This window comes from Lissotriton vulgaris, chromosome 7 (genome assembly GCF_964263255.1).
Source record: "Lissotriton vulgaris chromosome 7, aLisVul1.2, whole genome shotgun sequence".
NCBI lineage: Eukaryota > Metazoa > Chordata > Amphibia > Caudata > Salamandridae > Lissotriton > Lissotriton vulgaris.
Window position 1 is genome coordinate 684,788,693 of NC_141695.1, and position 25,476 is coordinate 684,814,168.

The 25,476-nt window shown below is 45.3% G+C and overlaps 1 protein-coding gene across 3 annotated transcripts in view; it reads left to right on the forward strand.

Annotated features, from left to right (window-relative positions):
• RHOT1 (ras homolog family member T1) overlaps positions 1–25,476 on the forward strand; it is a 671,689-nt gene that overhangs the window by 524,216 nt on the left and 121,997 nt on the right. For 2 of the 3 annotated variants that reach the window (XM_086930894.1, XM_086930895.1), the window contains exon 19: positions 253–375. The exons of the other annotated variant lie outside the window; for it this stretch is intronic. In XM_086930894.1, coding sequence (XP_086787020.1) covers positions 253–375 — 123 coding nt within the window. The remainder of the gene's footprint in view (positions 1–252; positions 376–25,476) is intronic. 3 annotated transcript variants of the gene reach the window in all.

Genomic DNA, 25,476 nt, shown 5'->3' on the forward strand with positions numbered 1-25,476 from the left:
CACTGCTGTTTGAATAACATTGGCGAAACAAAACAAGTTAAATAACATTAATATAACAATTCAAGAGGATATAGTGAGCAGATGCTCATGCTGTTAAGTCTTCACATAAATCTGCACAGCTTTAGGTTCTCCTAGTTGACTGTTTCCTTCTCCAGATGTGGCTGTCCTAAATAATAACGTTCTTGGCACCAACCTTGTGTGTCCAAAATGTTAGTAGGGTCTCAACTACTGTCCTTCTATGTGTTTTCACAGCCATGCCCGGTTACGCTGTATGTGCACCTGCAACAGGTGTACTTTTTGCATCTGTCAGAACTTCCTCAACTCAGACTTGCTGCACTCTGTAAAGAACACTCTCTTCACTTCAGTTCTTAACAGGTCCTTAACTTTATTTATTGGCTACCAGGAGTGTTATATAGTAAATTATTATGCAGATTTCCACTACATATCCATTCAGCTTAGGGGTAACTACTGAGCACTTTGCAACCTAACCACTTTCTAGAAGGGTTTGAAATGCGATTATGGCAATACCACAGCACAGTCAAGGAACCCCACACACTTGTTTAATTTGGCCATGAGATGAAACTGCTGTAAACGTCTTGATATACTATTCATCTATAAGAAGAAAGCCCAGGAATACCTTTTGGATATTATTTTTCCTCTAATTTAAGTTCTTAATAATACTGCAAACCATAACTTTTGAGCAAGACATTTTTTGCTGAGAAAATGGTTTGCTTTTTATTTTGTTAAAGTTAATGACTGTTTCACACAAAATCTGATTTTATGTTTATCAATGACCTACATCACCTTGCCAGGTATATCTGCAATGTCAAACTTATACATGATTTAGTGGATATGTTGTGAGTAAATCTGCAGCTTTAACAACTTGCAGTACTTAAAGTACAAAATACAACCTGCTGATAACAGTATAGAGTGTTTTGTTGTGGAACACCATTACCACAAAACTATCCCGGAAGCCCAAGTGGGCTATCCAAGTGACATAAATTGTGCTTCTCACATAAGTTCTAGGTTTCTCAAACTAACAAACATGGAAAACTACGTGTTGGGTATTAAAGTTTTGTGGTAATCTTGAAATCAGCAAAGGATTTGTATCTCATCTGTGCAGCAGGTTGTGTTTGTCAAATGCACGCCAGCAATGCAATAAAATTACTAACTCCTCAAGCTCTGTGTTATGATGGCTCTGCAAGTAAATGGGAGTTCAAACCTTCAAACAAACATACAGTACTTTGTCTCTTTAGGTACTTCGGTTTTGCTTTTAATTGGCAGGGGTTCAAAATTTAGTTACTATAATAGCTGACTACGTCATACATTTTTGATTAGTCAGTAGGATGAATAAGCATGTGAGTTTCAGAAACTGAAGAAAGCATGCAAAAAGAGGGTGTAGGACCTGCAGTCTTAGTCTACACTTCTGTTATGTATATTGCCTGGACAATCCATGCTGACAGCCTATTGGGAGTACCCATGTGACATATAAGTTGAGCTAGAAGGAAGAGCACACATTCCACTACTACATAATAAAGTGACAACACCCTCCGTTATGTGGCCATAAGTCTGTTTTTATAGCTACTGCGTTTGATCCTGAGGCCATTACATATAGAAAAGTACTTTCGTTCTGTTTTATATAACTAACAGTATGTGTGTTGATGGACTTGAATGGTAATGCACATAAGGTCATAGCATGTTGTGGTACAGAATTTGAATGAGGCTTTGGCTACCAGAAACTTAGAAGTAAATCAAAACAAGTTGGTATTTAAAAGTTACATTTTACTGGCTAGGTTTGATCCGGGAAGCTATTTTCAACAATGATTTGTATTAGAGAATATGTACCTGTAGCCTTGATTTCAACCAACATACAATCACCACTCTGAGTACCGTCTAACCCTGATTTTACATATTTTACTCAAATAGTAAAGATCTGGATTTTTGACAATTCATTATCTAGCTGTTGAGTAATTTAAACATTTTTCTAAGTATTTCTCTCCCAGGATACAAACATTGCATTTTTTGTTAATTTACCTTAGGTCTGGCCATCAAATGGAAATTAGTAAGTCTTTCATCCTTTAGTTCTTATTTGTTGGAAAAATATTAAGCGGTGTAGCAAGGATCCTCAACGTCCCCCGACGCAGCCACATCACACCCCACCTGAGAGGCCTACACTGGCTCCCCGTCAACAAGAGGATCACCTTCAAACTCCTCATCCACGCACACAAAGCACTACACAACACCGGACCTACATACCTCAACGACCAACTCAGCTTCCACACCCCCACTCACAGCCTCCGCTCTGCAAACCTCGCCCTCGCCACAGTTCCCCTTATCCGGAAAGCCTTTGCCGGCAGCAGTTCCTTCTCCCACCTTGCTCTCCCCACCAGCCTACGACAGACCCAGGACCTGCTGGCCTTCAGAAGACTTCTCAAGACCTGGCTCTTCGATCAGTAGCAGCATCCCCCCCACCACCCCCCTCATCCACGCACACAAAGCACTACACAACACCGGACCTACATACCTCAACAACTGACTCAGCTTCCACACCCCCACTCACAGCCTCCGCTCTGCCAACCTCGCCCTCGCCACTGTTCCCCTTATCCGGAAAGCCTCTGCCGGCAGCAGTTCCTTCTCCTACCTCGCCGCCAAGACCTGGAACTCTCTCCCCACGAGCCTACGACAGACCCAGGACCTGTGGCCTTCAGAAGACTTCTCAAGACCTGGCTCTTCGATCAGTAGCAACACGCCCCCCCCCCCCCCCCCCCCCCCCCCATAACCCTCCCCCCCTGCAGCACCTTGAGACCCTCAAGGGTTTGTAGCGCGCTTTAGAAATGCAGTGATTGATTAATTGAAGTAATAACAAATACAGTTGCTGAATATTATCATCATAAAGAATATTCATTAGCCCCTCAATCCCTTTTACTTGAAAGGGATAATTGATGAAAATCATATAGAAGGAAAACTTATTTAGGTTATACAATAGAAGAGGGATACAGTAAAGAAAAGCTAAAGCAAAGAAAAGCTAAATGGGGGAAAAACACCTAAAAAGTTACGAAATAATTAAATTGTGTTGAATGGAGATTTGGTATTACAGTCTTCATTTTGACTATGATGTTGCTGTTATTTTTTATCCTTGTTAGTTTCAGTTTGTCTTCACCTAATAAGATATTCCAAAACTTCTGCTGTCCACAGGTAATCTGGGCTAACTGTAGACATGTTTTTTTCCTTGAACTAAACCGTCCTCAAAAATTCCTTCCCTGTCTTAAAATGTTTTTCTCACTTTGTCAGTGAAGGCATATTTTTAGCTGAACTTGTTATGCATTTCTCTTGCAAAGGTTGGCTAACTTATACATGTTACTTCAAATATTCCAAGCACATTTTATTGTTGACAGAGACATGGTGACCATGGCGATGGTAAAGAGGTCAACTTCTACAATATACAATTGTCGAAAAAAGAAATATGCAAAAAACTGAATTAAACACATATTAACATTATTAACTAGAAAAATCAGTGTCACAGAGTCCATATGTATATTATTGTACAAAGTCTCCAATCATAACATGGGAGTACAGATATAATTATTCTCATTATACATAACCAACATTTGATCTTAATGGTAGATCTTCATTGCGTGTTTCTGGAGACATCTCATGCTATGAAAATCTGTATTTCTAACCCCATGGAGAAATCAAGGCCCTGTTTCCAGGCCCCTACAGATGGCGGAGAAGTTTCCTTCCAAGCCTTAGCAATGTCACGCTTAGCGAGAGTAAGCCCCAGGAATGGCAGATGTCTTTTGTATCTGTTACCTCCAGTGCCCTCCGTAATGTAAAGCATAGTTAGATGTAGTGACTTTTGAACGTCCCACCCCAGCACCTCAGAGAGACAGGTCAGTACCCCACTCCAAAACTGCAATAGAGCAGTACATTCCCATATCGTGTGGAGGAAAGTGCCCTCGGCCACTCTGCAGCGCAGGCAGCGGGGGGGGGGGGGTGATGTAATCTTTCCGGCGCGCCAAAGCCTGTAGCGAGTGAAATACACACAGTGAAGATATTTAAATTGTATAAGACGAAGGCGCTCAGCAATGACCGCCCCACACAGGGACTCAAGAGCCTCAACCCAGTCGTCTTCATCAAGTGGACCCAAATTTCCCTGCCAGGCATCTCTGGTCTTATTGAGTGTAGTGTGATTGTTAGTGACCAATGCGCGGTGTACTTCTGCAATATTGTGCAGACCCATCTCGCCAAGGAACACCTTGGCCTCAACGGGATTAAAGTCGGGAATATTGTCTTGCTGAGCAAGGTACGGGGAGAATGCGTGGCGAAATTGCAAATATCTATAAAATTGAGACCGAGGCACTTGAAATTTGGTTTGTAACTGCTGGAATGACTTCAGGGTCTGACCATGTAGGACAGCGCCAACTGTTAAAATTCCAATAGTATCCCATCCCACGAAGCCCTGTAGTTCAGACAATTGTGGTAGGAGGCCATTGCGCCAAAGAGGAGTCTCTTTTGTGAGTTTGCCCCATCACCCCATCCTACGCATTGCTTGTCACAAAGTGGCAGGCAGCAGGGTTGCAGGCGGTAGCGGTTTGAGCATCGCACTAGAATGTAGAATTGTGTGTAGAGATTTAGAGTCCATTAACCAATGCTCGACGGCGTAAGCAGGGTCACGTCTATCCCCGTACTACCAATAATTTAAAATGAGAATATGAGACGCAGTATGATACGCCTGGATGTCTGGAATCACGATACCCCCACAGTATGTGGACTGGAAGCATGTTCTTAGTGTAACACACACATAGCCTCCCGCCCCCCCCCAAAGGAAATGACTATGGACCATGTTTAATTGCCGGAGCCATGGATGCAGTATTGGATAGGGATGGTTTTGAAGTTGATAAAGAAGGCAGGATAGCGAGACCATTTTAAAAATGCCAAATTGCCGAATAATGACACGGTCAAGTGTGACCAGGAGCACACCTGTTCTTTGATCTGAGTCAACAGATGGGCCAGGTTCTTGTTCCAGGAGGCGGGGTATGACGCCGACAATAACACTCCTAGATATTTGAACCTCTCCGGCCGGCACTACCGTAACCTCATGTGTCCATGTCCCGAGCTGATCACCCCCTCGCAAGGGCAATAGAAATGATTTGTGGGCGTTCATGTTCTTCGCCAAAGATTTGCATTATTCGAAGCAGACGTGGGCAGGATCTATTTGGGTGTGTGAAAAAAACATTGTCGGTGTACAACGCTATGCGATTGACCTCCAGTGACCACTCGAAGCACTGTACCTGGGCATCTATTCTTACCCACACCGCAAGTGGCTCCATGGCGAGTGCAAAAAGATAGGGAGATAGAGGGCATCCCTGCCTGGTACCCCGTCCGGTGCATAAAGGCTAAAAGATTCAGTCAGTAATCCGTATCGTGATGTCTGTGTAAAGGAGTGTTATTTTTCACTTTTACTACTTTAACATTTTTTGTCTCTAACTTTAGATTGCTTCTCTACTTCCCTGTGCATTCCCTTAGACTCAGCAACTCTCCTTTCAATAAGTCTGCGAATCTTCCATTCAATACATTTTCTCAGTTAATTTCGCTATATCCCTGTTTATCAAAATTGCTCCACCATTTTTTAAATCTAGTAACCCATCATCATTCCAGATAGAGGGCCTTACCTTTCTTGTCTGATTCATTCATCAGTATTTGTTTCTTAATGGTGCTGCTTAACTTAATTTTATTTTAAATTTAGTTTTTTCAGCTTAAAAGTTTGTCAGGGGCTGATAGAAACGTTGTGAGTGTGTGTACATTTCTTTTTCTCGGCAAGAATAAAATTATGGCAAACAAGTGAATGACACACTAATACCTCTACAGTTTGGATGTTTTAATCTTTCTTTTCTTATCCAAAGACAAATATAATTGGAAGGTTCAACAACTTAGAATTATTTGAGTTTACATATTTTTGTTAGGGAATACCAGGACTATATAAAGTTTGCGGTGTACAGAAAGTTAGCTATGTTTTACTACAGTGCTTTTTCAATTACCAAAAGCTTGTATTAGACCAATAGACTCTTTGACAACATTTTTGTTTGTAGGTAGGATCCAATTAATCTTGACCGTTCTTGTGAACCAAAACAGACAATTCAAAAAGGGTATACAATACCATTTCTCTCCATGGTTATAATACCAAACATATGGCCAGATGTACGAATATCTTTTTGTAAAATACTGGTCACGAACTACGACCAGTATTTTTGTGATCAGTAAAGAATTTTAAGAGCCAGCCTACGTACTAACATGTCAGTTCTTAAAAATCTGACTCGTAATGGGTCGAAATCCAATCTGCCTCACGAATACTAATGTAATTTTATTGTTATTTGTATTGTTGTTTGTGCTTTTATGGTTTGGAAATAGAAATCAAAGAAAGTTTATGAATCAAACACTAATGAGGTAGGTCGCACATTGAGACTCATTACAATGTGACCCCATCACAGGCAGAGTCATTAGGCCACCATGTTTGTGATCACATCTCAATAATGGATATTTTTTTTAACTGACTACTTTCCTTAAAGGAACCAGGGATGCATTTAAAAAGAAAATGTTCTTTTCTTTTTTTCAGTTTGAGAGTTTGCAATCATTCTGTGGACCACTGGCTCCTCCCAAACAAACTTTATTTATTTTTTACCATTCACAACGGGCCTCCCTTTTTTTAAAATATAATACCATCCCATCTTGCGGGTCGGTAACTTTTCAGTTGTTCACAACAGCTATTTTTGGCCTAAACTGTTGATATATGTGGATAGGAATCACTATACAACGTACATTTCTTATCCAATTCAAAACCCATTTTTGGTTCCGTAAACTACTGACTCTTAAAATTGATTTAGTACATTACTAGAAGGTGTTTTTCAAAATCTGAGCAATCTGGATGCACCACATCGTAATGGAGATAAACTGTTTTAACCGTGTCATTGTGGAAATGCGAAACAAATGTGGCAAAGCGCAGAACACAATCTCAAAGTTATCTTTGATTCAGATCGCTCCTTTACCCCACTGGCGCAAGCAATAACTAACTGAACACCCCCATTGAAGACCTTGAAAGAAACTGCAAAGGGTCCAAAACAAAGCCATAAGAATACTTTGTGGTCTGACAAAAACATGATTACATATCCTCCTTTTGTTCCAGACTAAACTGACTGTCTACCAAACACTGAGTCCTATTAAACACCCTATGTATCATCTGGAAAGCTATCTCTAACAAAAGAGAGGGACCCAAACAAACCAAAGGGGTAGGGTACCAAGAGACAAAACTGTCAATAAAGTTTTCCCCTTTGGGTGAACTTGAAAGTAAACCACAGTTTTACACTAGGCATGTACATTTTATTTAGGTAAATTTTAAAAACAGATTAACAATGTTTTTTTAATCTGTTTTTAAAATTTATCTAAATAAAATGTAAACTTTTTCTGTATGACTATTTCATGTTCTTCAATAACTGCTCCTTGTCTGTGAAAGTGGGTGATTTCTCTGCATGTCTAGTGAAAGTAAACCACAGTTTTACAAGTTCACCCAAAGGGGAAAACTTTATTGACAGTTTCATCTGGAAAGCTAAACACTAGATATTTCCCAAGTACTAAACTTTCCTATTCGTACAGGCTGATTCAGAAAGAAAGATACACTCTTAACAAATACGTCAAGTTTTTTGTAACAAAATGTATAAGAAAATATCTAGGAAGAGAAACAACTCACAGAAATATCAAATGTTATACCTATTTCGTGTAGAACACCCTCTTTCCAAAGTCATCAGAGCCATTCTGGAAAAGTTATCAATGAACAGTATTTCTCCTCCTGCCTTAATGAACTCCAAATTAGTTTATCTTGTCCTCTTTGTCATTCTGTCTCACCCAATATTTTCCTTTTCCACCCTCCTGTCACTCATTATTCCCCTCCACCTTGAAACTTGCTTGTTGTGGTCTGCATTGGGCATATTTAATACACGCATAAATAAAACATACAAATACCTGAGTGCTCATAAACATAACAGTATTGCTTATGATTTTTGTTTTCTCTAGCAACTTTTAAGTAAAACTGGTATTGTTGGGTTGATTATGTGTATGAGGGCTTTCAGGTAATTAGGAGTTTTCTCCTTGCGACATGGATAATGTCCAGCAAGTGGGAAGTTGCTTTCAAAAGTGATCTTTCTTTTTGAGTTAGGTCTTGGTTTGAGAAATCCACTGGTGTTTTTGCTGGTGTTATTCATTTACTACATTTGAATTCTGTATGTTTGCTGTTGTGTGTGATCAATATTATTATAAATGGTTCTCTGGTCACCTTGCAATATATTACACCGTTAATATTTGTCAGATCTTTGGACAAATCTAATGCTGGAGTGCATTGACTGAAAGGGTAATTGAGAATAAATTGTCAAATAAGGCAATAGATATTTTTGCTTGATTAGAATGTGTTCTCACCATTGCAAGTGATGCAGCAGCATGCTTAACCTATCTCTCAAAAACAGAAATATTGGTCTACTTTTTCCCTTTGTAGGTAATATTGTATTTTGTGGTTATAAGAAAAGGGCTTTAAGAAAGTTCACCCCGTTAATGGCTCATATCTGAAGTTTTGAGACTTGGCAGTTACGGTTGGCATCCTGGCGGGTTCTCATCATGCAAGTTTGATCAAATGAGCACTGTTGACCTATGATAAAAATAATACCTTAGTAGCTGCTCTTATAATCTGCAAACAGTTAATGATAAAACTTATATTGCAGCATGAATATTATCATTTTCTAAACTTCATCCCCGAGCAGTGAATAGCATACCCTTTATTCGGTATAAAGATAATTTACTTCTTAGCTTCCGTATCTTGTAAGTTGAAATCTGGTTTTGCAATTTGGTTTTACCACTTACTTGATGACGTTTGAATAGAACAAATTGTGACGTTGGAAGCACCTTTTTAGAGCCCTGAAATGGCTAACTAGCAAGTTTTTTAAAAGTAGCCTGAAATATTGACTTCTTTGCTGTTAACAGATTTTCAATAAGTTCTTATATATTGAGGGCTTCCCTTCACACCTTAAACCCCCCCCACCCAAAAAAAAGCTGGGAAGAATCAACTGTACTGTCTTTTAAGAAAAAAGAGACCATCCGTCGCTGCTTATTTCCTACACTATATTAAGTTAAGAAAATATTTGCTCAAATACTGACAATTTGAGTAAACTCAGTGATGACTCAACAGAGATTTATAGGACGTAGGTATGTTGTTTCCAATGTAAGTGATGTAATGCCAATCGTAGCCATGACATAGTAAAATAGCCCACTCACAGCATTCTTCATTGAAGCTGAAAAATGTTGGATGATCAGTTGTTTAATGCTCGGCATTGAAAGAAAATGTATCATTTTAGTTGACATACGTATGCACATTACTCAAAGAGAAAGGATTCGCTGGCAGTCGCATGTTCACTCTCAAGGTTGTTTGTGTGTCTTGTGTGTCATGGAAGAGCAGTTGTGCTGCACCAAAGAGCTGAAGCTAATAAAACATGTTGGTATAAGGTTACCAACAGCAGCCGATAATTCACGGCAAGTGTATAATATAACCTCAAGCTGCAGTCATGAATTGACCACTTTGAACGAGTACACTTAATAGCTGGGACAAAGATAGGTGAAACAACAGACATAGAGTTATGCATGAGACTAAAAACTCTTGCCTCACTTGAGATTACTCTGGAATAAACCTGTGATGCTGTATATGAGATTCATCATTTCTTGCGGTAAGGCCTGTGCCCAAACCGAATACCTGGCGACCTATATTCAGAACTTCCTGTATGGGCGCCTTATATCAATAGACTTAATAATTGCTGTCTGGTGTGCTGATATACCAATTTCATTTTGTGGGAGAGATTATCCCAATCCACAAAAAAGGGTACTTGTGATGATCCAGGAAGCTAGAAGCCGATAAGTTTAATTGATAATCTGAAGAAGCTTTTCTTCCAACAGATATTGGGAAAATGACTTGAAGAGAATATTATTCTAATAGATGTACAAGCTGGCTATCGTTAAAAAGAAAAAAAACAATGAAATATTTTGATTATGTGCAATTCACTGGGAAAGTGTGCCACCTCTATGGCTTTGATCGTATTCCTTTCCACAAACTCTAATTTGAGAAAAAAAGCAAAATAAAAATATGACCTAACAGTGTTATAATTAGTTCGTTTTTTTATTTGGTCTATGCATATGCCAACGAGTTGAGCCCACGATCAGTGGCGGCTCGGATATTGAGATCAAATGCTTAGGTTATGGGCTTAGAGCCTATGGGCAACTTTTTTGAATCATTGATTCAGCAGACATTTTTGACAGACCACACTCAGTAGCATTTGATTTCTCTGTATAACCCATGGTGCATCTCTCAACACTTTCACTATCTAGGGATACTGCTGTAAATTGGGTCTTGAACTCCCAATTTCTTTCTAGATATTTTGAAGGCCATGGATGGCCATTACATGACTGACTTTCTTGAGATATTTATGCCTTCCGGATTCTCTGTGCCATATGAAGTGCATTTAAAGGCGAAATACATTTCAAGTGGCTACTGAGATATCGAAGAGGAAACACCCTTTTTCTGCAGTCAGTAGTGTTCCTCTGTGTGTTGTGTGTGCTATAAAACATTGGCACCATCCCTCTTCATTTTCTCCAGAAAATATCCCATTTCAAGTTGATATTCTCTCTCAAAAGCTACCAGTTGCCCACTAATACCTGTTCATTAAAGCAGCCCAACTCCTTGAGATGTAGCCACCATCCATAAAACATGCTATGTAATTGTAATGACTCACAGGTTAAGAACATTTTCAAGAAGTGGACACTCATGCCAAAAGAAACAATCTTTGCTTCCCCCTTCCACTGACTCCTCCTTGACGTATGCACTGCAGGATAAAGAGCTGAATTGTCTTATGTCCCTGTCAGCAAGCAGCTTATTAAAGTGCTGCACTGAACCTAATCAGACAAACCTGGGTGTCTGACCATATGATGAGGTGGACAATAATTGTTGTTTCTCCTGAACTGCTAGGGGATGAGTTCCAGGACTGTCTGAATAATATGGAAAAAAATGCTGTCATGCAGTGAGTTGTGCCTTTTAGCAAACTGATAACACTAGCCAGGCTACAGCTTTATTGTGGGTGTCATCAGTATTTCAATATTGTCTTTCCTCTTGCAGGAACCAAAGAAAGTGTCATTGGACTTCCCAATTGATGGAAAGGAGTTGGCTGTTCAGTCTTCCAATAATAAGCTGACAAAATTTTGCGCAAGCCAATACATTGGAGTCTCTGGTTGTTATCTTCTCCAAAGCAGGCCAACACAATTCCAATACCTGATGGCCTTGTTTTGATGATAACATGGAGGCTGGTTGGGATCATGGGCCTTGGCACAGAGCATACCTGTTTGTTTTTGATTGATACTTCTAACCACACAGTCCTCACCTTTAGTGTAATCCCAGGTGCCAAACTGGATCCAGATTTAAAATAGCAGTGGCTCCTGCATGCCAGTAAGTGGTGGCAACTGATTTCTTGTAGGCCACTGCTGGTGTCTGTTACTCTCTTTCTGTGCCGTTTGATGCCGATTTGGAGCTACACTCCTAACTTTATTGGTTGTACCGACACCAAAAGTCAACAGCATTAAGCACACACAAAAATGGCCGCTTTCATCCTGTGGCGTTCATGCAGGAAGGAGATGGCTGTCACAGATCTGCATATTGTTTGCTTTTGGTGCGGGAAGCTAACCTCTACATTGCTGAACACAGGATGTGCTTGAAGCAATGTACCACATTCTGCCATTCCAAATCGCAAGTCCACTCCTGAATCAAATCTTATTCTCCGTGTTTTCGAGTAAATCCTAGTCATGTGCCATAATCAGAATGCCTAGCAGGATTTGTCTGCCACTGGTCAGGGCCCTACTTCGAGTCAATTCCAAGGCTGGTTCTCGCATGCCCAGAGTTTCCCAGGCCACTATCTACTCCACAGAAGATAGAGGCCTTTAAAGAGATCCTGCTGCAAAATCTTTTTTTTATTATTTCTTTTTATTAATGAAAAACAAACAAAGATCAGCACAGATACACAAGGCGTATTTACACATTATACGTAGGAGAAGTTGCACAATTACATTTGATAAGTTAGAATTGCAATCTAGTATATTTCTAGGGCACGGTTTTAGCGAATCCAGGTTTGTCCTGGTCATCTAGGACAAAACTACGAGGCAGAGTACAAATCTCCACAGTTTCCGTTCCAGGCCTCTCAAATTAACAACCACATCTTCGGGCACCCCCTTGCAACATAGACAGTCTTTTGCCTAAACATGCACCAGCCCATGCTTTTATTCCCAGTCTGTGAGGGTGGCGTGCTGGGTGGCACCCCATTGTTGAGCTAGATTTCTTTTCGCCACCATTAGTCTAAAGTCACCCTTGTTCTGCCCATCCTTCCCAAATCTGTTGGCTCCCATACATTCAATAGGCATCTCTTCGCCTCAAGGCATTTGTCTTGTCTCCAAACTTCGCTCATAACCGTGTAGAAGTTGCCTGTATCTCCGAATTAGATCACACTCCCAAATTATATGCATGAATGTTCCCTCAGATCCGCACTGACGTCTGCATGCAACCCCCTCATCCCTCCCCATGCGGACCAGACTGGGCCTAGTGACATACACTCTGTGGAGAATTCTAAGCTGGACAAGTCTCAACTTGGCCGATATGGCTGCTTTCTTCGGGGAGGATAGGGCCTCCTGACACTCCTCATCATCTAGCTCGAGACCGTCTCCCACTTTGCCCTGAGTCCCTTTAGGGGTTCAGCTACTTTCTTGATTAACTTTTTATAGGTGAGGGATATAGTTTTAACTGTCAGATAGCCGCCAAGCAGTCTGTCCGTGAGATGTGCCGCCCAATAGTATTTCCTGAGGTCGAGGAGACTGATACCTTCATCGTACCAGCTTAGGGTAAGTTTGTGGAGTGCTGTCCTAGACTTCTCATCCCATAACAGATCCCTCTGCATGCCCTCGACTTCTTGGAAGTTGCTAGCAGGTATCGGATCAAGGAAGTTCTGTATCACATACAGAAAGCGAGGCAGAGACATCATCTTGAAGAGCACTGCTCTTCCCAATAGCGAGCGAGGAAGCACCCTCCACGCTGCAGCGTCTCGTTTCAATTTTTGTAGGGACGGGATCAAGTTACGGTCATAACCGAGCTGGGGGTCAGACGTCACATATATACCTAGATACTTCAAGCCTTCCGTGGTGACCTGGAGTTGGCAGCCTCTTGGGATAGCGGGCGGTCCCCATTAAGTACATATAGAAGGGATTTTCTCCAATTAATGGAGTTGCTAGAGAATCTCCCAAAAATTGTGAATATATCCAATACCGCAATCAACGATTTCTTGGGGGCGGCTAGAAATAATAGGATATCGTCTGCATACAGTGATATGCGGTCCTCCAAAGACGGAGCCCACCTCAATCTCCAGATCCATGCCGCCAGGGCTTCAAGCACTAGGGCAAAAATAAGATGGGAAAGGGGACACCCTGGTCTAGTGTCACCTCCCAGCTCGAAGAGCGTAGATTTCCTATTGTACACTACAACCTGCGCCAAGGATTTGGAATAGAGATGCCTGATCCATCGGGTAAATCCTGCCCCGGATCCCATCTTCATTAGTACAGCAAACAAGTAGGGCCATTCTATGGTGTCGAATGCCATTGTGGCATCTAGGTTCTTGTAACGTTTCTAACCTCCCCATTACTCCATGCAACCTCTGGAGGTTCAAGGCTGTGTTCTGGTGGGGCATGAAGCCCGACTGGTCTGGATGCACCAGGTCCCTGATCACTTTAATCAGTTGGTTGGCCAGCAGTTTAGCAAGAATTTTGGGCTCTGCGTTCAGGAGGGAAATGGGTCTATAAGTTAAGCATTGCATTGTAGGCCTGCCCTCTTTGTGGATCGTGACAATCATGGCTATACATTGATCGATCGGCTCTCCGAAAACATAGCCATCAGACGAGGGGCCAGTTTGTCCGGTGCAAGTTTGTACAGTTCAATTGGGAGGACGTTGGGGCCGACGCCTTGCCCGCCTGAAGGCACCGAATCTTCGCCGCAATTTCATCATTTGTGAAGGGGAGGGCAATATCTCTAAGTAGTGATCGAGGATTTTCTTCCGAGTGTTACGTGTGCCTTCTCATATACGCAACTATAATGGGCTGCAAAGGTGTTAGCTATAGCTTGTGGATCTGTGAGGGACTGACCGTCCTTATTTATTATTTCCGGCACCAGTATGGAAGTATCTCCTTTTTGTCCAACCACGCCTGGAGTTTCATGGCTTTGTCACCCAGGTCATACATTCTGCCCGCAGACTCCCTTGCATAAGTTTTAGCTCTCTCCGTAGCTATCACCTTATATTAGTCTCTTTTAAGCTGCAAGGCGTGTGTTTTTTCCGGTGTCACCCCCACCTCCAATTCTCTATCTAGCCAGAGGACTGCACCCTCAAACTCCACCAGGTCTTTCATTCTATCTTTCCTCTTACCCGCGATTAGGGACAGCGCCTGCCCTCGGATCACTGTTTTAAACGCTTCCCACACGTCTGGGAGGAGTCAACCGTGCACTCATTTTCCTGGAAATAGTGATCTATTGCCAATTGTAGGGCCTTGCGTGTTGCAGGGTCTCGGCGGGGCCACGGGTTGATAGGGGCCACTCTGCACTCCCCTCCGTCCCAGCGCTACATGTGTCCAGACAGGGGAATGATCGGAAATACCTCTTGCCAGATGTCTTATTTCACAATAGATTTGAGTTGGGTGGAGGGGATGATGACATAGTCTATTTGTGAGAAACTATGTGCCCCGGAATAGAATGTGTGTTGGACACCGTCCGGGTGAAATGCTCTCCAGGCATCGGCCAAACCAAGTGCCTCCAGAAAGTCTGGTGGAAATTACAAAAAACAATTTGGTGGACAGAATGTAGATCAATGTCTTACATTCACCCCAGTACAAGGATCTGGGCCTAAATCCATCGTTTTTTGCACTCCACACCACCCTGGGTCAGATAATGGCTTTATGCAAATCAGCTCTGACCCTGTTCCCATGGGAACAGTCCAGTCCGAACTACAACAGCCATATCTTTCCCAGACCGGAATCAAGCATCCGAGGACCGGACCGGTTTCGAGGTAACACCTCTCATCAGCCCGGCTAGCTTGACTCCAGTGGTGTGGAGGCTCTGGGACCCAAGTCTGAGCTACCCCAGTACACTCAGGGAGAAAATTACAAAAAACAATTTGATGGACAGAATGTAGATCAATGTCTTACATTCACCCCAGTACAAGGATCTGGGCCTAAATCCATCGTTTTTTGCACTCCACACCACCCTGGGTCAGATAATGGCTTTATGCAAATCAGCTCTGACCCTGTTCCCATGGGAACAGTCCAGTCCGAACTACAACAGCCATATCTTTCCCAGACCGGAATCAAGCATCCGAGGACCGGACCGGTTTCGAGGTAACACCTCTCATCAGCCCGGCTAGCTTGACTCCAGTGGTGTGGAGGCTCTGGGACCCACGTCTGAGCTACCCCAGTACACTCAGGGAGAAAATTACAAAAAACAATTTGATGGACAGAATGTAGATCAATGTCTTACATTCACCCCAGTACAAGGATCTGGGCCTAAATCCATCGTTTTTTGCACTCCACACCACCCTGGGTCAGATAATGGCTTTATGCAAATCAGCTCTGACCCTGTTCCCATGGGAACAGTCCAGTCCGAACTACAACAGCCATATCTTTCCCAGACCGGAATCAAGCATCCGAGGACCGGACCGGTTTCGAGGTAACACCTCTCATCAGCCCGGCTAGCTTGACTCCAGTGGTGTGGAGGCTCTGGGACCCACGTCTGAGCTACCCCAGTACACTCAGGGAGAAAATTACAAAAAACAATTTGATGGACAGAATGTAGATCAATGTCTTACATTCACCCCAGTACAAGGATCTGGGCCTAAATCCATCGTTTTTTGCACTCCACACCACCCTGGGTCAGATAATGGCTTTATGCAAATCAGCTCTGACCCTGTTCCCATGGGAACAGTCCAGTCCGAACTACAACAGCCATATCTTTCCCAGACCGGAATCAAGCATCCGAGGACCGGACCGGTTTCGAGGTAACACCTCTCATCAGCCCGGCTAGTTTGACTCCAGTGGTGTGGAGGCTCTGGGACCCACGTCTGAGCTACCACAGTACATTGTCTAACCCAGGGTGGTGTGGAGTGCAAAAAAACGATGGATTTGGGCCCAGATCTTTTGACTGGGGGAATGTGTGACATTGATCCACATTCGGTCCATCACTTGTTGTTTTTGCAATTGCCGCCCTAAGTGCGCTGGGGATGCCCAGACGTGGGTCCCAGGCACTCCACACCACTTGGAGTCAAGCTAGCCGGGCTGATGAGAGGTGTTACCTCGAAACCGGTCCGGTCCTCGGATGCTTGATTCCGCTCTGGGAAGGACATGGCTTTTGTAGTTCGGACTGGACTGTTCCCATGGGGCAACAGGATCAGAGCTGATTTGCATAACGCCATTGTCTAACCCAGGGTGGTGTGGAGTGCAAAAAAACGATGGATTTGGGCCCAGATCTTTTGACTGGGGGAATGTGTGACATTGATCCACATTCGGTCCATCACTTGTTGTTTTTGCAATTGCCGCCCTAAGTGCGCTGGGGATGCCCAGACGTGGGTCCCAGGCACTCAACACCACTTGGAGTCAAGCTAGCCGGGCTGATGAGAGGTGTTACCTCGAAACCGGTCCGGTCCTCGGATGCTTGATTCCGCTCTGGGAAGGACATGGCTTTTGTAGTTCGGACTGGACTGTTCCCATGGGGCAACAGGATCAGAGCTGATTTGCATAACGCCATTGTCTAACCCAGGGTGGTGTGGAGTGCAAAAAAACGATGGATTTGGGCCCAGATCTTTTGACTGGGGGAATGTGTGACATTGATCCACATTCGGTCCATCACTTGTTGTTTTTGCAATTGCCGCCCTAAGTGCGCTGGGGATGCCCAGACGTGGGTCCCAGGTACTCCACACCACTTGGAGTCAAGCTAGCCGGGCTGATGAGAGGTGTTACCTCGAAACCGGTCCGGTCCTCGAATGCTTGATTCCGCTCTGGGAAGGACATGGCTTTTGTAGTTCGGACTGGACTGTTCCCATGGGGCAACAGGATCAGAGCTGATTTGCATAACGCCATTGTCTAACCCAGGGTGGTGTGGAGTGCAAAAAAACGATGGATTTGGGCCCAGATCTTTTGACTGGGGGAATGTGTGACATTGATCCACATTCGGTCCATCACTTGTTGTTTTTGCAATTGCCGCCCTAAGTGCGCTGGGGATGCCCAGACGTGGGTCCCAGGCACTCCACACCACTTGGAGTCAAGCTAGCCGGGCTGATGAGAGGTGTTACCTCGAAACCGGTCCGGTCCTCGGATGCTTGATTCCGCTCTGGGAAGGACATGGCTTTTGTAGTTCGGACTGGACTGTTCCCATGGGGCAACAGGATCAGAGCTGATTTGCATAACGTCATTGTCTAACCCAGGGTGGTGTGGAGTGCAAAAAAACGATGGATTTGGGCCCAGATCTTTTGACTGGGGGAATGTGTGACATTGATCCACATTCGGTCCATCACTTGTTGTTTTTGCAATTGCCGCCCTAAGTGCGCTGGGGATGCCCAGACGTGGGTCCCAGGCACTCCACACCACTTGGAGTCAAGCTAGCCGGGCTGATGAGAGGTGTTACCTCGAAACCGGTCCGGTCCTCGGATGCTTGATTCCGCTCTGGGAAGGACATGGCTTTTGTAGTTCGGACTGGACTGTTCCCATGGGGCAACAGGATCAGAGCTGATTTGCATAACGCCATTGTCTAACCCAGGGTGGTGTGGAGTGCAAAAAAACGATGGATTTGGGCCCAGATCTTTTGACTGGGGGAATGTGTGACATTGATCCACATTCGGTCCATCACTTGTTGTTTTTGCAATTGCCTCCAGAAAGTCTGGTAGCCATCTCGCACCCGTATCAGTGACTCGTGGAGGATGCCTGTCTAACCGAGTTAAAGTCACCCCCCATCAGTAGCAAACTTTCCAGCAGTGAGAGGAGCACCGTCTCAAGATCCTTGAATGTAGGAGCCTGCAGGCCAGGCGGAAAGTAGATTGACAAGCAGGTGACTGCGCACCGCTCCCATTGTCCCGTTATGTAGTGAGGCCTTCAGACAGCGGTTCAATTTGTTCTATTTGACCAGCCTGGAGCTCTTAGAGCCCGACATATTAGTTGGGAACAGTTCAGCCACAGATGCTGAACCCGGCAGCCTCCGTCCCGATCGCTGGCCCCTCGTAGCGGTAATTTGCCAGCAGGTAGCCGGAGCCCTCTCTTGCGCCCCTTAAATCAGCAGTGTCAATGCAATGGGGTTTCACTCGCCAGTCACTATGAGTTGGTGCTATCAGTTCAGATGGGCCTGCGGTCTGCGCTTGCAGGTCTCTATGTGCACCTGATTCTGGCCACAAATTGGAAGAGGCTTCTGGGGCTCCTTCAATTTTCACTTTTGCTCATCAGCCCTTCTCCTTCCAGCTCCTTGGTCACTCACGATGAGCGTGTGCTGTGAAGATCTCTACCTGTTCCCCTGCTGGGTGGGAGCACCACTACAGCTTAAATCGGTCACTGAGACCGGGTGCCAGGTCGGGGTTATTTGCCAGGATGGGCCAATTTCGCCGGACGTCTCCAGCGTAAAAGTTTTTTTAAATTTTTTTTAATTAAAGTTTTGTATAGCGCTAGCTGGACCCGAGGGTATCAGAGCGCTTCACTGCAAGTACAGAGGCATCAGACAGACATTGAGGACGGAAAACATGGCAAGGGGCACATGGGCGAATACAGTATGTACAATAGCAGCCAAGCGTAAAACAGGGTGGAAAGTCAATAGCAAGTCAATCAGCTCTGGGGTCTCCGAGATCATGGAACTTCAAAGTCCAGGTGGAGTTCTAGTATGCTCCAGCACGCTCGAGAAAGAGGACTTTGAGTAACTTCTTGAATTTCGGGAAGGATGCGGTCATTCTGATGTGTGGGGGGATGGAGTTCCAAATCTTGGGAGCGTTACCCACAAAGGATTTGCTAGATGTTGTGAGTTTCTGGGATTTCAGAGGAATGAGTAGGAGCGTGTTGGAGCTTCTGAGGTTTCTAGACTGACCTGATCGGCCCTTTTGAGCTTGTTGGCCAGGTATTCAGGTTTGCCTGTATGCAGGGCTTTGTGTGTGAGGCAGGCTGTACGGAAGCTGGCTCGTTGGTCAATAGGGAGCCACTTCAGATCCTTAAGAGCTGTGGTGATGTGCTCATATTTCTTTGTTCCCGTGACCATTCTAGCTGCGGCGTTTAGGGTAGAGGTCAAAGGTCGCGGGTGCGATTTGGCTGTTCCAGTCAGACTGGCAATGCCGTAGTCAATTCTGGAGAGTACCAGAGCCTGCGTGGCCTGTTTCAGGTCTTTCGTGGGGAGGAATGGTTTCAATTTGTAGAGCAATTTCAGGTTCAGGAAAGCACTTTTGGCAGTTTTTGAGATGAGTTCTTTCATATCCAGTTTGGGGTCAAGGGTGATCCCTATGAATTTTATGGAGTTTGATGGAACAAGAGGAACATTCAGGGCATTTAAGGCTTTGAGCCATTCTAGAATTTGGAGGTTTTCCTCTTTGTTTGAGATGAGGAGCAGTTCTGTTTTTTCTTCGTTGAGTTTGAGGTGGTTGGATGAGAGCCAGAGTTGAACTTCAGTAAGTGTGTGGTTCAGTTTATGGATGTCTGTGATCGACGTGGTTTCTAGATAGTTTTGTGTCGTCCGCATATAGGTGGAAGGGGATGTTGGCTTTCCTTAGAATTGAGGTGAGGGGCTCCATGTAGATATTGAAGAGTTGAGGAAAGAGTACTGACCCTTGAGGGACTCCTCTACTGATGGGAAGAATGTCCGATTTGCAGCTTTTTTGTTGAGAAAGGAGGAGAAACATTTTAGGACAGTCTTTTCCAGGCCTGCTCTCTCTTTGAGGACATTGAGTAGCAGGGCATGATCAACTGTGTCAAATGTAGCCGATAGGTCTAAGAAGATGAGAAGGCTGCATTGGTTGGAGTCGAGCGACATGTGTAGATCACCCAGGACATTTAGGATTGCTCGTTTCAGTACTGCAGCCTTTTCTGAACCCTGATTGATATGGGTCGAGAAGATTCAAGTTCTCTAAGTGCTGGGATAGTTGTGACAGCACACATCTTTCCAAGATTTTGGATAAGAGTGGAAGGTTCGAAACTGGTCTGAAATTGTTCATATCCTGGAGGTCAAGGCCCGTTTTTTTTAGTAGTGGCGTGACTTGACCTATTTTAAGTCAGTCCGGGATGGAGCCCTCGCTCAGAGAGCTGTTGATGATCTTGGCCCAGATAGGGGCTAGAGTGAGCTTCAAGTCTTTGGTCAATCTCGGGGGAAGCTGATCAAGGGAGTGGGTTGAGGGTTTGGCGGTGGCTATGAGATTGCTTATCAGTTCTACCTGGATAGGTTGGAAAGAAGACCAGCGAGTGGTTGTGGTTGCTGGTCTGAAGTGGGAAGTTGCAGAGGGGTGGGAGGAGGGCATAGTGCTGAGTGATCGATCAATTTTGGCAATTTGTTCGTTGAAGAAGCTGGCAAAGTAGTCACATTGGGATTTGGACGCCACCATGCCGTCTGTTACAGGAATTGAGATTTGGTTCCTGATGATGTTGAAGAGTTCTTTGGGGCGGTTTTTGGCATTGTCAAGGGCCGAACAGAAGAAGGACGACTTTTTGTTCTTGATATGGTTGTAGTAGATTTTGCGGGCTGCCTTGAGTTGGTCCCGGTTGGGGGAGGAGGGGTTGGACCTCCAGGTCCTTTCCAGGGATCTTTGGTGTCTTCTTTCTTCGTTAATGTCAGTGGAGAACCAAGATCTGGAGGGGATGCTTCTTTGTTTTTTTGTTTCCTCTGTGCCAGCTGGTCTAGGACGAGCTCCCGGTTGGAGTGATAAAGCGAGGTGAGTTCCGTGGTTGAAAGGAGTTCCATCGAGTTCGGAAGGAGTGAGCTAAGACCCTTTTCTAGCTTGTCAGGGGGGACTCCCTATACGTTTCTGATCCACTTGGGGGAGGTTTGAGTGGGAGGGACGGAAAGCGCCGAATGATTGATATGAAAGAGGATGGCGTGATGGTCTGACCAGTCTACTGGGATGATGTGGTCAATTTAAATTGTCTTTCTATCCGCGATGATTGCATCCAGGGTTGCTCCTCTGTGGTGGGTTTCCTCTGTGCAGTGCTGGGTCATGTCATTGTCATGAATAAGGGTGGTGAGAGATTGGATGAGCAGGTTTTTTGATACATTCCATCTTAGGTTAAGGTCGCCCAGAATTATTCTGAAATCGCTGTTGAGAGCGGTTTGCGTGATCAGATACGTCAGCTGAGCGCCGAATTCGGAGGAGTTGCCCGGGGGATGGTAGAGGAGAAGGCATTGAAGTGGAGGGTGGTGGGGTGAATTGAGGTTGACCGAAAGGCATTCAAAGGAGTTGTATATGACGGAGGGAGATTCAGTGATGGAGAGGTTGCTTTTGTGGATAATAGCTATTTCGCCACCTTTGTGTACGGGCCTGTCTTTGTGTATAATTGAGAAACCGGGCGGCACCAGCGTGTCCATGTTGGGGTTGGATAGAGTGTTTAGCCATGTTTCAGTGATGAAGGCTACATCTAGGTCATGGGAGAGAATGGTTTCAGCTATTTCTGTTGCATGTTTGACAGCGGATCGGCAATTGATGAGCATACAGTTGATTGGGGGGTCAGCCTTCGAAATAGGGTTGACAGAAGTATCTCTGGGTAGGGAGGAGAGATAGGATGGTGGTCTGGCAGCTTTTCGGCGGGGCGGGTCCCTCCCCACTCCAGTGATGACTTGAATTGAGAAGAAGGGTGAGTGGTAAGGGGGAATTGCTTGGGCTGGCTGATTAGGAGGGGTTTCATAGGAGGCGGTGAGGGAGATCACTTCCTGTGGCGAAAGGGAGGGAACCGTTCTTCTAGGACTGTCAGCTCGTGACTCAGTCCTGGGTTTGGGGAGAAGAGGCCGGGAGCCTGTGGGGGGCTTGGACCCAATGTGAGTAAGAGAGTCAATCCTGGTGGGAGGCGGCTGGAGGTGGGGAGGTGGAACGCTCGGGGAGGGAAGCTGGAGTTTCTCTAGGGAGGCTAGGGTTTCCTTCAGGCCAAAGATCAGAGTCGCGATCTGGGCTTCTAGAAAGTCCAGGCGTTGCGTCAGTTTAAGTGCTGGGGAGGAGGGGTGCGAGTGGGTGAAGTTGGGCTTGACTGGGGCAGGACGTAGGATGGGGGGATCTGTGACGGGGGGCCCGGGTCTAAGTTAGAGTTCGGTTGTGGGAGGACTAGAGAGGGAGAGGGGGTTTGGGGCGAGTTAATGTTGAGAGGTATGCCGGGAGAGGGAGGCACGAAATTGGCTTTAGGAAACTTTTGGGCAAGGGCAGGGTGGGGGGAGGGGCTGCGGGGCGAGTTACTATTAGGGGGGATAGTCGGGGTGGGGGGGATCTGATTCGTGTTTCGAGTTCGGATGGGCGGGGGATAGGGAGGGAAGGGGGTTGCGGTCCCTTAGGAGGAGGTGGTTGTCTTCACTAAGGGGGGCGGTGTGAGCAGGAGGAGTGAGAGATCGCGCAGGGGGCTGAGACTCGTGGACGGAGGTTTATGGGCTGTTCTGTTGAGTGGAAGGGCAGGTTTACGGCGCAGCCGTGAGTGGAGCCCAAACGACGGGGCTGACCCTGCGGTTCAAGTCTCTTGAGGTGCTCGGCCCGCGCTGGCCTTTGTAGTCACGTCGTCGGTTGCCTCATCAACTTCACCGCCCGGCTGCAAAGCTCGCGGAGGCCGGCAGCAGATTTCGCCTTATCTCTGGAGTGTCTGGGCGCACGGCGGCGAGGAAGGCAGCGGCGGACACAGCTGAGGATCCGGTGTGAAAATTTATGCAGCAAGACCGGATTAATGTGGCGGATCGTTATGGAGAAGAGGGTTTGTGGACGGAAATAGTCTACTCAGTAGCCGCCATGGATCGCTGCTTGGCCACGACCCCCCCTGCTGCAAATTTTGAAGGCGATACTGACTACCTCTAGAGCACCTTCAGACCTTTGGAGCCACCGGGACTTGCAGTTGCTTTGTCAGTGGGTTCTTCCCCCGAGCCGAATGACACTGCTGGGCCTTTTTCCAGGTCTTTTCCTACACCACAGATTCACTCTGGTCCTTTTGGCCGTGCAAATCCAGCTCCAGTGGTCTGCATTCCGCTTCCGGTCTCGACACCCATCTCCTATCTGGAGCGAACATTGCCCAACACAATTCTCCAGAGTCTGAGTTATCTCATCCTGGGTTAACCGCAAAAGAAAGTACCTGCTTTGCTGTTGTTGCCCGTAGGGTCCCAGAGATTATTGATTTACAGTTAGGCTAAATTCTTAACCGGAATCTTGCATCCTGGACCCACCACATCAAAGCCCTTGCTACATTCAGTGTAGTGCTAAAAGACACCCTAGTGGCTGCTTGATCAAGATCATTCTTGGCTCCTGCAGTCAGTCGCCCAGTGGCTAGGTGGCATAGGCCAACCCCTGGTGACCCAATCTTTTTCACCCAATACTGCATATCCTAATAGTACAAGCGTCCATGAACAAGGCCATTCCGAACACGCATTACCTTCTGCATAGCCAAATAATGATTTGAAGTGCATAAGACTATTTTTATCCTCCAGATTGTTCTTCGGATACCTGATTACGACCTGCCTGTTAAATGCAAACTCTTAGGGCCATGACTTGCGAGGTCTAACCAGCTGCCCCAAAATAATTCTGAGCAACCCTTGATGAAACCATTCAGAATGGGCAAGATGCTGCCAAATGCATATTACTAGGCAGCCTTGGCACAACAGACTACATGGACTGTGATCAGGGCACTAAATCAGGCATCATCACCAGCAGTACAGAAACTTTAAGTGCTACTTGCATGCTCTGGCCCAAGGAACTGAAGCAGCAGTTTCAGCAGCCGGCTCAGACATTTCTCTGCTTAAAAGGATGCAGTGGTGACTGAGGTTTCAGGCACCACCAAATGCAGTGACGTTCCACCTCATCCTCAACCACTGCAACTGCTTACATAGCAAGTGATATCCTGTTGAGAGCCAGGCCCACACGGGATAGGATTTCATTTTTCCGATCTAGACTGAAAATCCATCACTTCAAACCCAAGACGCCTCCGATCCTGTTTCTTGCATTACCATATGGCGATGGTGCTGTCTATGAGAAACTGTGCCAGCCTTCCATGTCAGCCCTATTAGCCTTCTTTCAGTTGCTGGATCAACCATCCCTCTTCAAATCACCCCTTGTGATGCGTTTCCTAAAAATGTTAATCCAGTTGTTTCCCCGAAACCTTTTGTGATGCCACAGCGGGACATTAACTTGGTCCTTACCTGACTGATGTTATCCCCTTTGGAACCACTACACAGTTGTCCCCTTTGTTTGCTGTCACTGAAGACGGTCTTTCTCATCACGATAATGTAGGCACATTGCATAAGTCAGTTTAGCCACTTTACGCCACTTTCTTTCCAGACAAGCTGGCGCTCAGGACCAAGTCATCTTTTTTTTCGAAGGTGGTAACTGCTTTCAATGTCAAACAAGCCATCACTCTTCTGACATTCTTTGCCCTTGTCCTCCCTCAAAAGAAGAAAAGAGACTCAATTGTTTGCACTATAAAAGATCTCTCATCTTCTTCATAGATTATACCAAAGACCACAGAGTAGAAGATCAGCTCTTTGTGGGGTTCTCCAGGGTCAAGAAGGGCAAAGAATACAGATTTCTGTTGTCATAGGAAATGTGTGTGTGCCATGACAATAGCCTGTCTCACGAATTAGTCTTGTTGGACCAGGAGGGGTGCCCAAAGTGCTACCCTCATAGTAGTGGAAGGCTACTGCCTTCACTGGGAGATGAGCTGCATGAGTACAGTGGTGGCAGCAGCATACCGTGTAGTGATCATTAGAAGTGAACATATCCTTTCTTACCTGTGTCACTGGAGTGAGGCCCGCAGGCTCACTCACTTTTAAAGTTCCTCTGCTGTGTGCTCAGCTGACACTTGGCCTACATCATGGTCATCAACCATTTCAGTGGCTTATGATCTGTTGCTCCACAAACTTATTGCCAAACAAATAAGGGTGGAACTTACACAAGGCCCACACCATGGTAAAGCACTGCATCTCAAAAGCCGCTCAGTTATGTTAGGGGGATTTGTACAGCACATGGCTGCCCCAGCGATGGCGCGTCCCAGCGCTAAAAAGATCTAAGTTACAGGTCAAGTGATTGCTGGATGTTGAGCATAGAGACTGTCAGATAAGTTTAGGAAGAGGCAGGTTTGTATAGCCTTTCTATAGGCCAGGTGGTTGTCAATAATTCTGATGGATACAGGAAGTGAGTTCCA